This window comes from Centruroides sculpturatus, unplaced genomic scaffold, assembly GCF_000671375.1.
Source record: "Centruroides sculpturatus isolate CEXI.00-Female unplaced genomic scaffold, Cexi_2.0 scaffold888, whole genome shotgun sequence".
Classification (NCBI taxonomy): domain Eukaryota; kingdom Metazoa; phylum Arthropoda; class Arachnida; order Scorpiones; family Buthidae; genus Centruroides; species Centruroides sculpturatus.
Genome location: NW_019385009.1, coordinates 354,917 through 372,042, shown reverse-complemented (window position 1 = coordinate 372,042; position 17,126 = coordinate 354,917). Strand labels below are relative to the sequence as shown.

Below are 17,126 nucleotides of genomic sequence, written 5' to 3'. Positions count from 1 at the left end.
AAAGCAAGAATGCACATGCATGATTTTGTCTAAAAATTATAATTATGATAAATAAAAAGAGCATGCATTTATATTTAATAATTTATCGTTTATTGAAATCATAATAATAATAAGCTTTTTTTGTTTTTTGTTTGAAACAAATATTGTTAAAGAGTCAGGCAAATCTGTATGTTAAGGGAATACACATTAGAAATGACAGAGATCTTACTGACATACCTTCAGCCACCATTTCCCAGAATGTTGCTATAAATGTAATAAATATTTCATTATAATTATATCTTCCATTGGATTAAAATATGGATAATTCTTGCCACTAAAACAAATCAACTGGAAGAAAATCTTTAAAAACTGTTTATATGAATTTTATTTTTCTTTTAAATAATAACAAAAAATTAATAAAAATAAAATTCTTCAATAAAACCTATTATAAAAATAACGATCTAAACGAATCCTCGATATTAACTTTTAATTAAATAATATGGTTCTCGTGCATTTAAATTTGAAACAATACAGCTAAGATTTTGCTTCTCTGTTTCAATCCGATATCGAAAACTGGGTTCCCACTTGCAGAAAATTATGAAAGAGAGAAAAAAGAAATTTTCATTTTCTGTAATAAGAAATGTCTCAAAAAATAGAGTTGAGAAATTAATGAACAAACCACCATAAAATTCCAACAAAGCTTGATTTAATAGAATATATGTTTTAAACCATAATTTAATAGTTGTCATCAGGTATTGAGTTGAGAAACATTAAATATTTCTACTTTCAAATGCAGAAAGCCGATAGCCAATGAAAAATGAGTTCAGTGAAATGTCATTCGTAGAAATCATAGCATGCCGTCTTCATTCTATTAATAAAATTTCATTAAATAATTCTTCTAAAACTAAATACAATCTTAAAATTTGAATAACGTCAAATTATTTTTCAGAATAATCGTAATGATTATGATTATTTTCAATATATTTACTCAAAGTAGAATTTCCTGTCATGAAAACATAATTCACTTATTAGAAATCTGCTGTAAGTATTCTAATGGTCTATGGTCTACTCTAAAAATTTTTAACATAGTTTTATTGTTTTCTTAAGTATAGAAAGCAAGAAGAATTAGATACTGTATATGAAATAATTAGTGAAATCTCTTTTGTCAACACTGGAGTCCATCTTGGAATGATTATACAATTATACACCATCTTACATGTTAGAAAGGCACTTTGCTGATTTACATATGATGTAAGTTTTATGTTATTCACATTTCATAGTGTTGATTCTACACAGGTTTCATGTTTGTTGCTTTAATTTTAGACACTAGTATATATAAATATAAACTTCATATATGTTTGTTCATTTTTTAATTCTCTCTCATTACTCCAAAATAATTTATTTCCAGTATTTAAAAGCCATTTCATTCATCTTAACTAAAATTATATATCAAAAATGTAAATCAAATTATTATATTTTTAAAAATTAATAATAAAAATTATCATTATTATTTAATAGTAGTAACAACTTACACTCCCACTTCCAGTATCTGTAACTGTTCTCTTATTGTAAGGATTATCGTCATTTCGTTTTCCAAACATGCAACATAACATTGCTGCAGTCTGTACATCATAATGTCTGATGTAATGTTCAATTCTGTATAGATAAACACATCAAAATATATAATAAATGAATAAATTTAAGTGTATTTATCCATAATTTTGTTAAATAGCTACCATACGTATGCATAAAGTAACTTTTGTAAAATGAATTTTTTAATTAATATTTTGATAGTTTATAGATTGGTGATATTCATCTGGGATGCTGCGGCATACTAGGATGCCACAACAACACAACACTTCGGGAGTGTTATAATATAATGCTGAGCAAAACCAGAACACTTCTTATGTAAATCACTAAAAGTATGAAAAGTGAAATAATTCTACATTGATAAAGAAGTACGGGTACCACAAGAAAAAATTTTTAAAAAATATCAAAACCAAAATCTAAAACCAAACACAAAATGACTTATCAAATGTCAATAAATCAATAAATGATACGAGTACAATTGTCGTCCTTTGTGGAAAAGTGCCCAAGAATCCATAAACTTATTTCAAACAAGCAGCAACAAACTTTGCACTAATTTGTTATAATTAAACAAGTGATTTGATATTAATAGAGTAAAATAAAGTAAAATGGAACTTTTATGGTCACTAGCAAGTAAACCCAGCAATGCCTGGACAAAAAATAAAAACAGACATTAAGATTATTAGATTATTTAATACTTCTAATCCTTCTATTATATTATATTAATAGTATTTGCTTTATATAACTAGAAAGGTTATCTTACGTAAGGATTTATAATACCAAGTGACCAACCTAACAGATTTTAAAAATTCTTTAAATTGTGTACAGTAGAGGGATAAAGAATTTTTAAAATGTGTACGATTGGTCACTTGGTATGGTAAACCCTTACATAAGATAACCTTTGTGGTTATATAAATCAAATACTATAATAAAATAAACATTAAAACAAAAACCATATAAAGAGTTTGGTTACTTTAGCCTACCATTGTCACGTTTATTGCAATACTCGGATGATACGAAATGGCAGTTTCATTGGTCAAGTAGACTCCAATTTAAGATATCATATTTTTTTCTAATGTTAGCACTAACAAACTGGTCCATTAACAGCCAAATATCAAATGGTAATCTGCCAACAAATTATATTTAGTTTATTATTTTCTTAAATTTTTGCCAATAGGTGGCACATGCAAAGCCAACAAATTGAATGTAGATAGAAATTAATTGATAAATAGAAATCCAATTTTGGGGCGGGATGTATGACACTATCTAAATTAGAAGTATGTGAACATAACTGCCGAGTTTCATAACAATTTGTTGATCGGCCTAGGCATGTATAGCAAACCAAAAAAAAAAAAAAAAACAAACATACATCCTCATTTATATGTAGATTATTCTGTAGATGTTTATATTGTTTAAAAAAAATCTGTGACAGAATTCTGCAAGATTCAAAATTGAGAGTTTAGTGGTCTGTGAAATCAGAAAGGTTGGCAACTGCTGATTTAGAAAATATTGTCTCAAACATTGTTTTTTCCCTATTTGTTTTATTTTATTGGGCTGCAATTTTCAAATTGCAGACCTATAGATTTTTAGCTTTCTGTCTGTATGTCCATTCATCCATTATTCCTTAAACTCAAGAATGAGGTTAGATAATAAAGAATGAGACCAAATATAGAAAGTTTAGGAGCTGGAGGCTCAATTAACTATATAAAAATTTCCCGTTTGAACTGGAAGTTATGCGATTTTTTAAATTATGATAAAAAATTGCATTCAGACATTATGATGATGTAATAAGTAAGTAAGTTCTTATTTCTGTTAAAAATTAAGTGTACTATATGTATTTAAAAGCAAATAAAATCGCTTATTTTACACACTTCCCATTAATCAAATTCAGCAAATGAGATTTCAAATTAAACTTTATAGCTTCTAAATGTGCAGAAAACTATAAAAGTTTGAACATAATTCAAGTTGATCAGATTATTAATGGTATTAGTACTTTTCAGTTGATCATGTGACCAGTAGTATTGTTACACAACACAGTCTATTATTAAAATTTTTTGCATTACGTAATAGTCTGTATCTTAAAATAATCATCTTAACAGATATAAAGCTTCAAATACAATCTTAATGTTTATATTTATAAAAACTTTTAAATTACGCAAGCGGCTATGCTTCGCTTTGATGACATTAATCGTAAGCAATACGTTAAAAATATACAAAAAAAACATTTTAAAGTAGTGATTTTTTCAGGTAAATGTACTACAAAGTAAAAAATAAATTTTCTTCAGCTTTCACAGTAATTTTGGTTGCATAATACCAAAAATACTGTGAAAGCTAAAGAAAATTTATTTTTTTTACTTTTTAGTATATTATCTGAAAATAAATCATTACTTTAAAATGTTTTTTTTTATATATTTTTTATTTTCTACTTTTTAGTTGTACTATATGTATGTAACCCTGAACTATTAGTTTAACATTTAATTTTACGCATATTGTTCTCTGTACGATTGGTTTCAATTACAAAAAAAACATTAAGTAATTTTGATGTAGTGAGTGATTAGACCTTTCAATTACTTTGGTGATAGAAGGCTACCTTGAACAAGACAACTTCTTTGGCCTGCAAAATTGCTAATAATAGTAGTGAAGACTAATAGCTTTTATGTATATTTGTTATATTATCTTAAAGATTAAAGATGTAGTTTAGCTATTTGGCAGAATAACCATATTCTTTTTCTTCATATTTGTTCCCATGTGTAGGACGACAAATAACGATCATGTGTTGTAGCACCATCCATTATCAGATTTTTATAGATTTTAATTATTTGCTAATTTTTTGCTAATTTTTAAAAATGTTTGCAAACTATTAAAAAAACATACTGTCATTGGCAATATACATGTGTGCAAAGTTTCAACTAGATTGGAAATTGAGAAGATGAATTGCAACTTTTTACCTGGACAGACGGACAACCAAACAAATAGATGGACAGAGTAAGTTAATAAAAAGCTTTAAAAATGTTGGCTCTACAGGTTTTATTTTGTACATTAAAATTACTTTATGTTTATTAAAATTTGATTAACTATTAACTAAATTACTGGAGGCCACAAGTATTATCAGCATATCTGGTCTGCACTGTTGTGGCAAGAATATAGTCTAAGTTACATAGTTTAGTACTCTCTTAAATGTCTATTTTCAATTCAAGATAAATTATTACTTTCTTTGCTTTTAATTTATGATTGTCATGTCATGTCTGGTGAACATCCAAAATGATGTCATCATTTTCTTCTACATTAAATTGGGACTGTCTATATATTGTCATCATTTACCCTGGGAGTGTAATGTTGATGATGGAAAGGCAATAATGTTGAGCAATTGCATAAAGATGATCATCACTCCTTGGCATCTTTATTTTTGTAGCTGTCATACTTTGGATGATTTAACAACAAAAGAACTACAAAATCTTGAGTTTGGGGTTTGACATTAAAAGTTGCACAACATAATTGCACTTGACGCCATGTTCTTCCATGACAACTTAAGGAAACTAGTGTGACTTCTATACTAATCCACTTGATGCATGCAGAAGCTTCTCTGCACAAACTTACTCTGATCAAGCCTTTTGTGTTGCCACAGTAACACACTGGAAGAAATGGCATCTTTCTTTTGGGTCCACTTAATGTTGTGTTTTGTTTTTGTCACAGGATGACAGAGTGGAGATGCCAATAGGACTAACAACTTTCTTAGAATGCATATTGTTCAGCTATTCAGTTTGCACTTAGAAAGAGGACCTGCAGGTACTAACTTAGAAAAAAGACACATAAAAATAAGTTAATATTTATAATAATATGCTTTAATATGCACATTTTGTTTCAGGAAATGTGAAATTAATTTATTAAGCTTCAGCAGGAAATCTGACTAAGCATTTCAAAATCAATAGTGGACAATCACTGCAGCAAAGCCAATAGCATACTTCAACAGCTGGTATGTATTGCTACCATAAAAGAACAAGAATTAGTGACAATACTGAAAGATCTAATTTTTTCCAGATATGTCAAACCCTGTCCCTAAAATCAACTGGCACCCCATTATATTTATAGGGAAAAAGTAAAAGTGAATGAGAAATTATTTTGCTGCAATTTTAGTCATATTTTTAATTTATTTAATTTAAAATATATGCTCTCCACCTCAAATTAGTAGTGGCTTGCCCCTGTACATCATGCTTTTCCTTTAACAATAGAGTCGTGCCAGACATCTATCTAACACCTTTCAGAGAAAAAGTTTTAATTGAAGTATGACTTTTGGTTTGCATCAGTAGTTTGTATATAGTAAATCGAGGCCTCCTGCCCCTAAGGTTTCCATATCTGTTCTCATCTTTCATCTAATTCCATTCTCAAGATTAAGGAAAGAAAAACAAACAGACAACAGTGGAAATTTATAGGCTAAACAAAAAACTCATTGTTTGATTAGATAACAATGTGGATATAAAGTTAAATGTAAGGAAAATTAATGTGAGAAGTTGTGGGGTCAATTAATATCATTTTAAACCCCTTTTTTTGACGTGATGGTTAGGCCTGTTCAATTGTCACTGGATGGCTAGTTCCTTGGTTTATGATCAGAGGTGGGAAAATCATATAATTTTCCTCTCCTGTCATGTCTGACACCAGTTAAGATAAATTTATGCATCTTAACTCGCAATTCTAGCTAGACATTTGCAGGTTGACATCTAATATCTGATTAGAGGGCTAAACAAGCGGGAGTCATGAGTAAGTCAACAGGGTCCAGACAGGTTAAATAAATAACAAAAGTTTAATGAGTCAAAATAAAGTAAGGATAAAATACAAAAAGGGATTAAATATATCGATTAACTATAGTTTGACAAACTAGCTACTTATCTCTAATTCAACCGAGAGAGAGAGAGTCTGCCCCTTTTATCCCCAACTTTTTCATCAGGTGATTCTCTGTCAGAGCTACACCCAGTAGGTCATCATATGATTTTGTCATGAGATGGTGACGATTAGGGCGAAGGTTTATCTCCCTCTGTTTGAACATGCTACTCACCCACCCACAGTCAGTCATTACCATTCATTAAACTAAACATTCCTACAGGAAAAAAGAAGGGTTAAGACCACTAAAACTTGATGTTTTACACATGTACTGTAATAAAATATAGCAATACAAAATTCATCATACTTAGAATATATTGTCTCTATTTTATTAATAAAGGAGGTTGTGCTGAATACTTTGATGTTGTTTTAGAGGCCAAGCAAATGACAGATTACATAGGGCTACTAATAGCATGATGTAATCCAGCTAGTAGCATTACATCAGGCTATAGCATATAATACTGTAATGCTATATTACCTGATGTAATCCGGCAATTATTTGGCATTAATCTAAAAATTGGGTTAATAGATGTTTATATTTGTTTTATTAAAAAAGCTTTTACAATGATAATGCTTGACGACAAGGAGAGAGAGGGAGAGAGGAGTAAATCAATTTAAATGTGCAAGTCTTACTGCAATAATGTTTTTCACATAAATACACACATGATTAACCAATCATTTCCATTTACAACATCTTGACTGACATACTGCCACAATCACTTGACCTGAACCCTATAACTTTTAGTTATGGTACTACCTAAAGAGCCTCATTTATCAAGACGATGTTGCCAACTTAGCTGTCTAAACAACAGAATTTCACATTTGCATCAACTCAAGTTGGTTGTGTTCACATCAATGTTTTTATTGTTATCTTGTATGGAAAGTGTATTTTCCAGTAACAGACTTATATGATGGTTTTCTGTAATAATAAATGATATGGAGCATGCACATGAATGTTCATTTATTCTACATTTTAAAAATTGTTAAGAATACTGAAATTTGTCCTATTTTCTTTCAATACGAATACTTAATGTATTGACTGTTTTCTTACACTAGAAGATGATACCAAATAAATGTGAGGATTTAAGCTCTTTAGTGAATTTTAAAGCTTCAATTTTTTTTCATTATTTTCCTTCTTTCTCTGGTTTCTCCCTCTTTTTGAGAGGTCAAAAGTAGACCTTTTCTCCTTTAATTTTCTGTGTCACTTTGAGAAGTGACCTTTTACACTTTCAAATACATCTCAGATGACAGAAAAGATTCTCCCCTCGTGACCAGGGATTGTTCATTTCCAACTTTGTTACAATCAACAAAGAACTAGCCAATTAACAAGAACCTAAACTTGTTACTCGATAGAGGGTAACAAAAAGGTCACTGACAAGGGAATCTGAATCGAACAAACACACACACTTCCTATTTCGTCCAATTTTAACATTGATAAAACCGATCAGATGACCCACCAAATGAACAATTATTACTAAGGTTGCACTACATACCCTGACCTTAGACACCTCCAGCAATTAATTCAGTTGGTTTGACAGCTGTTATCAATTTTATGAGGTAGAATGAGTAATCATACTGGACAGAAAGAGGTAATAAATTTGTTGAAACGTTCAATTTCTGACAATTAACATAAACAACACCCGGACACAAATTGAACTTAGACAGGATTGCATCAAAACTTTCCCCGATAGTCCCCCTCTGGGATATGTATAAAAATGGGTCGCACCCACGCCTCAGGGCAATCGCTGTAGGGAAGCCTCCAGACCGGTAACTATTCGAACCCCTTCTCCACTCTCCTGATGGAAGACTGCTTGGAATTTGATCACCACAGCATAAGAGGTAATTACTTTGAAAAAATAAACTCTCTCTCTTGGTTATAAGCTAGATTAAGGTTAATTTAACTTAAAGAATTTTGGGACCGATAAAGGTCCAGAACTTAGATGTATCGACAAGAGCAACATAATCATTGTTGCAATCTAGAATTTTTAACTATTTTCAAATTTTGTATCTATTTGCTTTTGTATTTGCATGTATAATTTTTGTAGTTTATTAAATATGCTATTCTTATGTTTAAATATGTGTCATCCTTGAGTACGACCAACACCTTGTCATGACCTTGCTAACCCTCCCACTCGTCTACAACATAAGCCATCTGACAAAGAAGCCGATAAGTGGGGATGAGCTCACTGCTCTACTCCCTTGGTTCACATAAGTTTCTAAAATGTTAGAAATTATAAATTTTTGTCACTCATAATGTATTGATTCTCTTATGGAAAGGAGTTCTGACTTCTCTCACTTGTCCAGACATGATCTCCCCTACATCAAGACAATGCAGAGTTGCCAACCTTACAGGAGAAACTCGTCATATCTGCCTATTGAAATTATTGTACATCCATCTTTATCTTTTATACTTACAACCTTTATCCATAGAAATATTAACATGATTCACCCTATGTCAGAATCCTGTAAACATTTTATCTGCAATTCCTTCATACAACAAAACAATTTTTAGACCCTATTTTACAATGAAGTTTTCACAACTCTCCCTTATAATATATGATTCAAAATAAACCTCTAAATGGGCTTAAGCTAAAATTTATATTTTTTCATACAATTTCAACATACCAAACATTAAAAAATTATCATTAATTAACAAATATGTAATAACACATTCCTTTATATAACATACTTATTTCATATGCCTTTCCATAAGAGAATCAACACATTATAAGTGATAAAAATTTATAATTTCTAACATTTTAGAAACTTATGTGAACTGAGGGGGGGAGAGCGGTGAGCTCGTCCCCACTTATCGGCTTCTTCGTCAGGAGATGGCTTATGTTGTAGACAAGTGGGAGGGTTAGCGAGGTCGTGACATTCGTAAACCTTAGTTTTTTCAAATTTTTGTGACTGTCTAAAATTTTTAGTCCATTCCTTGTGTGGTCGTGACTCCCTATGCCAAAAAAGTTTCAATTCTAGACAGTTCACTACATGGAAATTACTCTACAGTATAAGCACTATAATAATACATTTTATTACATTTTGTATAAGTAGAAGCATAATGGCATTTCAACAGAATGTTTATTTACACAAATTTTCTTTTCATATCAATTTGAGCATTTTATTAGTAGGTCTAAAAGTATAGAAGTTAGTGGTCTTGAAAAATATGACAAAGGTGTGCCTTATAATTGAGAATATACAGTAGTAAACAATCTAAAAATTCTGAAAATTTAGTAACCCTCTAGCAGCAAAAAAGACACAAAATATCAATGAAAAGATAATATACATTAAAAATAGTGATTGTAAATTGTTTAATTTTTTTTCAAAAATTAATGGTTGTTTTCAAAGTAAGGCGTATTTATGAAATTATTATACAAACCCTATTATTGTACATCATACAGCACTCAAAATAATCATACAAATATGATAATTATCATACAGATAGCAATGCTGAGACAACATGCTAATTTTTACTAGTGTTGCCAGGCTTTAAGAGGAAATGTCATCAATAAAGTATAGTATTTTGAAAAGCAGCAAACAAAAAATAGCCAAAAATCACAATAAAATCTGGTTAGCTGTAGTCAAAGGGTTTAACTGTTAAATTTGACATGCTTTTATTTTTAGTACATAAAAATCGGTGTTTCAATTTAGTGTCCTCTATTATGAGTAAAAACAACTGAAGTAGGATAACATTTTTCTTTCAGTTAAAATACAGAACAAATGTTGCAGGAACAAAGAATACAGGTAAAATTAACATTATATATACATTACAGGCCAAACTAGTTTGTCCTACGTGTGTCAAAATATACTAGTTTAGCCTAGGATATTGATAGTTTGGCCTAAATACTTTAGGCTTAACTATCAATAGTTTGACCTAGGCCGAACTGATTTATGTGCTACAAATAGGCACCAGTGTAAAACAAAAAAAAAAATGATTTTGTGTAATTCGAAATGCCACCACAGTACACCAAATAAATAAAAGATTAAATATTTTATATGTTACACTAAGAAACACAAACAAGTTCATTTTTAATTTTAGTTTGACTTTAAAAGTTATTTTTATTATTTTGTTTGAATTTTTGAAAATATTTTCGAAAGTTAATTACCTTTAAAAGTGCATGGCTTAATAAAAAAAATACAAACTGATAAGTAATGATTAGCTTATTTTTATTTTATAGTTTTGTACAAGTGTTGAGTCACTTCTAATTAATACCGTTTTTTATAATTAAGTAGACTATGTTTGAATAAACATTGTTCATCTAATTGATTGCCTTTTAATTTTATTTTAACCATTAATATACTTAAATCAGGCCTGACCAACCCATGGCCCGTCACATTAAATTGTGTGGCCCACTAAGCGATATTATATATCAATTAAAACTTTTGTTTTCTGTTTTGTGTATACCAAAACAATTAAATAAATGAAAATTTGCATGTGTCATTGTTATAATGTGCAAGTGCGAGTTTGAACTCTTGGTATAACAATGAAATCTTATTCATTTTGCATTTGTTTTACTTTTTTAAAAGTATGTTTGCCTAAATTGTGGCCCATTGTAATGTTATGCGTGATCAAAGTGGCCTGCGAAACAATTTGGGTTGGCCAGGCCTGACTTAAATAATAATTCTAAATCAGTTCAGCCTAGGCCAAACTAGTATATCCTGACACGCATAGGATAAACTAGTTTGGCCTGAAATCGGGTTTGGCTGGTAATATATATATGAGTCATTTTTTGGGACTGGAGAAAACAACCAATAGATGTGGGAAAATGATTGATACAGGAATGATAGATTGAGAATCCACTGTATATATTTATTATACATGATTGCATTTACTTTTTTACATGTGCTTTTATAATAAATTGTTTTTCCTCTTTGCTATGATGTCCAAAATTAGCAAATTACTTAAAAGTTATTTTCTAATGTGCATAACAACTTTATTTTGAAATAATAAGAAGTGCTGCCACAACATCAAAGTTGCCATAAGAGGCAACTTGGGAACAACTTGTTATGGGAAAGCACATTTGAACATTAATTTAGTAATGTTGGAAAGTTATGTTTTCCTTTCCTTGTCATTCCATGACAAGAAAAGGAAACAGAATGAGATCTGACACATTTGGTGCAAGTGGCAGTTGATAAAAGTTTTCGTATCCATGTACCCAAGATAATTCAGGTAATGCAGACCCCTAGGATTTACAAATGTAAGATAAAGATTTTTGATTTCTTTGAAGGAAAAAGAAGCTTACTCTACTATGGAATAAAAATCATATCTACCTTTATTAAAAACATCCCTAAAGTTTAAATTAAGAAAATATAAAATCATTTAAATTAAACAAAAACATTTATTTTTATATATTTTAAGCCAATGATTACTGTTAATATGAATTTAATAATTAATTCTATCTAATATAATTCTATTATACTAATTCTATATATTCTATTCCATCAAAAGTTTTTCTTTATCAAAGGGAAATCCCTTTGATAAAGAAAAACTTTTGATGGAATAGAAAGTGAAGTTTGAGTACACTGAGGATATGTGTATTGCACGTTCTTGAGGCATTTGTACCCAAAAGAATGCAGTTTTTCTGACTTCTCAAATATTTGTATTATGTTTTCCGCTTACAATTTAAACAAAGATAGACTGTTGTTGATAAGAATATTAAAGAAAACAAATAGTTTAATAGAATGAGAGCTATGCAAATGAGTTCTAATCTGACTAAAGAGCCATGTGACCACAGATGAAAGTTGATCCCATAACATGTCAAAGCTAAAAAGGAAGGTAAGCATATTAATTTAAGAAATTAATCATAAAAAACAGTGAGAAGTATACTTACAATTTCATTGAAGAGTAGTTAGCTAAAGTAAATTCTTTTTTTATTGTACACCATTCTCATTCAGTATATTCTAATCAGTATTTTTTAAAATTCTTCAGCTTTTTTTAAGGCACCAGATTGGAATGCACAAGGATTAAAAAATAAGATTTTAACTAAATTTAATGAGATGTTAGAGATATATATCACTTATATCACTGAAATTTAGTTATTTTTTAATACAATGTACAGGAAAAGAAAGAAAATTTAATATCAAGATGGTTCCTGCTCAAAAGCCAGTTCATCATGGAGATCATTTAGAAGTCTATGTCAGGGTGAATTATACAGTGTTTCATAGCTAACAATTATACTTTTTTAATTTTACAGATTTGATAACAGAAAAGGTAATTTTATAATAGAACATTATTTCACTTACAAATATCTTTTAAAAGCTGGAATTTCTTGGGTAAAATCACACAAACACACTTTTTGTACTTTTCCAGCAATAATTTTAATCACAGAACAAATGTTTGGAATGGCTTCTAAATTGAAGCAGGCCTATTTCCATCACTTATATGTAAGGCTAGAATAGTTATGATTTTACATGTTCATTTCCTTGCGTTGGAATCATATAGATCTTCATAGAGGAATGTAACTTTTATAAAATATATGCAAAATGTAAACTTTATACTATATATTTTTACCTTTACCACATATTTCTACAAATTTCTTTAAAATTACATATTTTTACAGATAATTAGATATTAAGAGAAAATAATTAATAACTTCCATTAAAAAATCAAATTTTTTTTTATGAATTGAAATAAAAAAAAAATAAGAGTTTGTTGTTTTTAAACCCTATAAGGGAGGCAACAAGTTGCAATTAGTGATGCAACGAATATTCGGCCTATGCTTCGCTATTCGGCCGAATACCAAATACCTAAAAAAGGAGTAAGAAATAACAAAAACACAGTAAATTAATCATTTTGGTAACTTTTATTAATGCTGAACATACATTTCAAGTTTGAGAATATGCAATTTTTTGCTTATTTATGAAAAAGATCAAAGGAAAAGTAATATAACTAAGTTATTTTTTTAAGAGATCAAAAAAGGTAACAAATCAAATGAAATCTACCTACTTATTATGTAGTTTAGTCATCTATATACTCGTATAGAAAAGAACAAGTCCTGATAGGATAATTAACACAGAGCCAAAACTACTGGTGCTAGAAACTTAAAAATTTGAGGATGTGTTCCTTTTGTAACGTTTAGGCATGCTAAGAAAAGATTTTACAAAATTTAACCCTAAAGGGGTGAAAATTTTTACTGTGTGGGCACATTAGATCAAAACTTAGGTCATAAAATATGAAAAAAATAATAATTAATGATCTGTAGTGTTTTCATGAAATCATCCCTTATTATAAACTTGAAAATTAAATTAACTTTTTCGTTTCATTGTACAAAATTATTTATCATAACTGAAGTTCCAGACAGTTGGTAGCCTGAACTGCCCCAGACTTTTGCCCATGCATGCTACGTGACTTTCATTACAAGCATTTAGCTTTCCAAAATTCATGAGAACAATTATTTGGAACTGACGCCCGCAAATTTTACGCCAATAAGCTGCCTCGACTTGTTCGATTACATTATCAACTCAATTTCATATTTATTTTCACATTTTCACTTTGCAGTCCTTCTCTGTTCTTTTTCCATTATTTACATGTGTAGGTCATTTCATTGTTATCCACATTTAATATCATCACTTATCACATACTGCCATGATGCTCATGTCTGTCCACTACAACTGTCAAGAATTAACACAATTGGCGAAGCATAGTGACAGCGGGCCAATAGAGAACAGGATGTGCGATCCTTGCCATAATGCGATTTGCATGCCAATTTTCGTACACGCATTAATCAAGCCAAATAGTTTGGCTGAATATTCGACTATTCGGCCTGAGGCTGAATATACTATTCATTGCATCACTAGTTGTAATGTACATTTTTAATAAAATGTTATTTATTGTACAGATTTTGAAAGCATTATAACCTGATAAAATCATTTGAATGAATGGGCCATAAAGAGAAGTTTCATGAAAAGTTGAGAAACTGTTTAATTACTGATATTGACCAGAGAATGGCTTAGCCTAGTAAGAAATGTGTGTGGTTTCCATTACAGTGATTCAGATTTGCACCTGAGTTGTTTATGTATTTTTTATTTTTTCATTTAACTTTTTTTATTTAATTACAGTAAAACTTCCTAACTCGAAGCTCCAAGGAGCAGGAAAAACTTCGTTATAGGAAATTCAAATTAGAGAACAATAGAGTAAAAAATACCTATTCTGAAAAGATATGTATTTTTACCTCTCTTGCATTATATAAAGAATCTCTGATAGTTTTTTTTTTGTTTTAAACAGCCCATGTAACACCTTCCAGCAAAATATTCAATGTAACTAATGGAATCGAACAGTTTTGCAGGTACTGTACATCTTGTTGGCATAAAATGAGAGGATCTCTTGCTTTGGGCTGAAATGTTGTCTGAAAATTGGTGTTGGAGAGTAGATACCACTAACTGTCTGAAAATTTCATGGAAATCCAATAATTAGGATCACTTTGGATAGAATAAATATTAAAATTTAAGTTGGATAAGTTGAAAGTAACGTAAATCAATTCGGGGACCATTAAAAACTTCAACTCAGAGAAAATTAGAGTTAAGAAATTCAGGTTGGAGATGTTAAATCCCTATGCTATTCCATTGAGACCTACTGAGTGCTTTGTTTTCTTTGAGTTAAAGAAATATTCAAGTTACAGATGTTTGAGTTAGAAAAGTTATGCTATATTTTCAGCAAAAAACAAAATAATATTTAATGAGAAACAAACTGTTTTCAATAACTTTAGCTATTCATCAGGTTAAATATGTTTGAAAAAATAATGTAGGAAAATTGAACATCGTAAATTAAAGGAACAGACATGATTTAAATGGTTGTTGATGTTACACACAGAATTTATTACTGGACTTCAAATAGAGATCACCATGCTAGAGGGAAGATGCTATTTTTGAAATTTATGGCTTTATTTTTCTTCCAAACCATATATATATCTCTAGCTTTTCAAGGTGTATGAGAGTATTCTGATTGCAAGTAGCAGTCAGATTCCATCTACATATGCTTGGATTTGGTGTTCTGTGGCCAGGATGGCTACAGATGTGGTCATGTAATTCCCCTTTTTGTATCAAGGTTACATGTTCTTCTTTTAAACATTTTGAGCAGACATGTTGTGATGCCAATGTACATTGTTAATATAATTGTTATCCAGTTCCTACATTGTTTATATGTTAATTATTTTCATTTCACAGCTGGTTAACAATCCTTAAAAGCTGAAAAAAACAGACTGTAATTGTTTATCTTTTCATAAAGTGTTTCAAGAACAGATGTGGAAAATTATCTAATGGACTTGGATCTAATTATCTAATCTTGGGCCTAGAGCCATAGTTTGTGCACCATTAATCTATGTAAAAAAACTTTAATTATATTTGTAAAAATTTGCAGAAATATTAAAATTTAAAACTTGGAATTTTTTTTACCTAATATGGTCTTTGAATTTTTCAATTATTGTGGATGAAATACATTCAATGTAATGCGATGTTCATTAAAAATATTTTCATAAAATCTAGTATATCTAACAAATATGATGATATACAATACATGTAAAAGTAAAAGTACATTTTTATTACATTGGTATATACTTTTTGAAACAGATAGCAAACTATAAACATATATCAAAAAAGAATTTAAGAATTAATTAAAATTTCTGGATATTTTTTCCAAATTAATGTGAAAGTTACTTTATGATACTTTTTACATTTAAAATATTAACATTACCCACATTGATTGGAGCATCTTCCTACCAAATGAATTTTGAGCCCAAGGACATTCAATGTCAGGATCAAGATTTGCTTTCAATTTTGGATTAGCAATATGAGAACATATTGACCACATCTAAAACAAAGTTCATATTATAAAGTTATAAGAAAAAGAAATAAAATTTTTAATTATTATGATAAACTATGTTAATACTAACCTGCACAAGATCTCGGCGACCCACTTCAGCAGCTTTAGAAGCATTTTTTGTGCATTGAGTAGCTATATCTTCATCATTTAGCCTAAATAAAAATATAATTTTTTATACATTAATCTTTGTTTATACACAACTAATGAAATTCTGTTATTAGGTTTCATTAAGTAGAAATTTAGTTAGTTTTCTATATGCAAAATAAAAGATTAATCAGCATGAAAATTGTTTATAAAACCAAAATTCATTACTTTATTGTAATATTTGAGGAATTTCACTGCTCTAAAGTTTATTTCACTGTTTTATGTTTAAACAAGATAATGCAGACATTTCTCAACTTATAGCAAGGTTTCACTCTAATTACTATTGGGAGAATTTCCTATGGATGTTTTAGAGTTCACCCATAGGAAATTTGTAATTTTTCCAAATTTATAGTAGTGTGTGTGCAGAATAATTTTTTTGGAAAGTTATTACCAGTTATGCCTATTGTATTAATAATTCAAAAGTTTTTAATTAAAACTAATACAGGTATACCTCACCTTACGTCGGTAATTGGTTCCAGGAGAACCACTTAAGTCGAAAAATGACGTATGTCGAATTTACTTGTCTCCAAATCTACTTGCCACTAGACTAAACCATAAATTACCAATTCTCGTTCTATATTTTATTTATTAATGCATTTTTAATAATATATGGTTAATAAGGATCTATTTTAAGCTTACAAACAAATAAATTTTAGTTTTTAATATAGTACAGAAAAAAGTAATTTAAATTTACGAATGCATGTACTGTAAATACAGTATATAG

At 29.5% G+C, this 17,126-nt stretch overlaps 1 protein-coding gene across 3 annotated transcripts in view; it reads right to left on the bottom strand.

The window, feature by feature from the left end:
• Nucleotides 1–70: 70 nt before the first annotated feature.
• Nucleotides 71–17,126, bottom strand: part of LOC111633333 (GATOR complex protein WDR59-like) — a 60,520-nt gene continuing 43,464 nt past the window's right edge. For 2 of the 3 annotated variants that reach the window (XM_023377882.1, XM_023377884.1), the window contains 4 exons: nt 16,329–16,410; nt 16,134–16,246; nt 1,512–1,635; nt 71–243 (listed from right to left, as the gene is read on the bottom strand). In XM_023377882.1, the coding sequence (XP_023233650.1) occupies nt 205–243; nt 1,512–1,635; nt 16,134–16,246; nt 16,329–16,410 (358 nt within the window). In that variant the 3' untranslated portion in view covers nt 71–204. Of the gene's footprint in view, nt 244–1,511; nt 1,636–16,129; nt 16,247–16,328; nt 16,411–17,126 lie in introns of those variants that run through there. The other variant, XM_023377883.1, reaches the window with a different exon arrangement.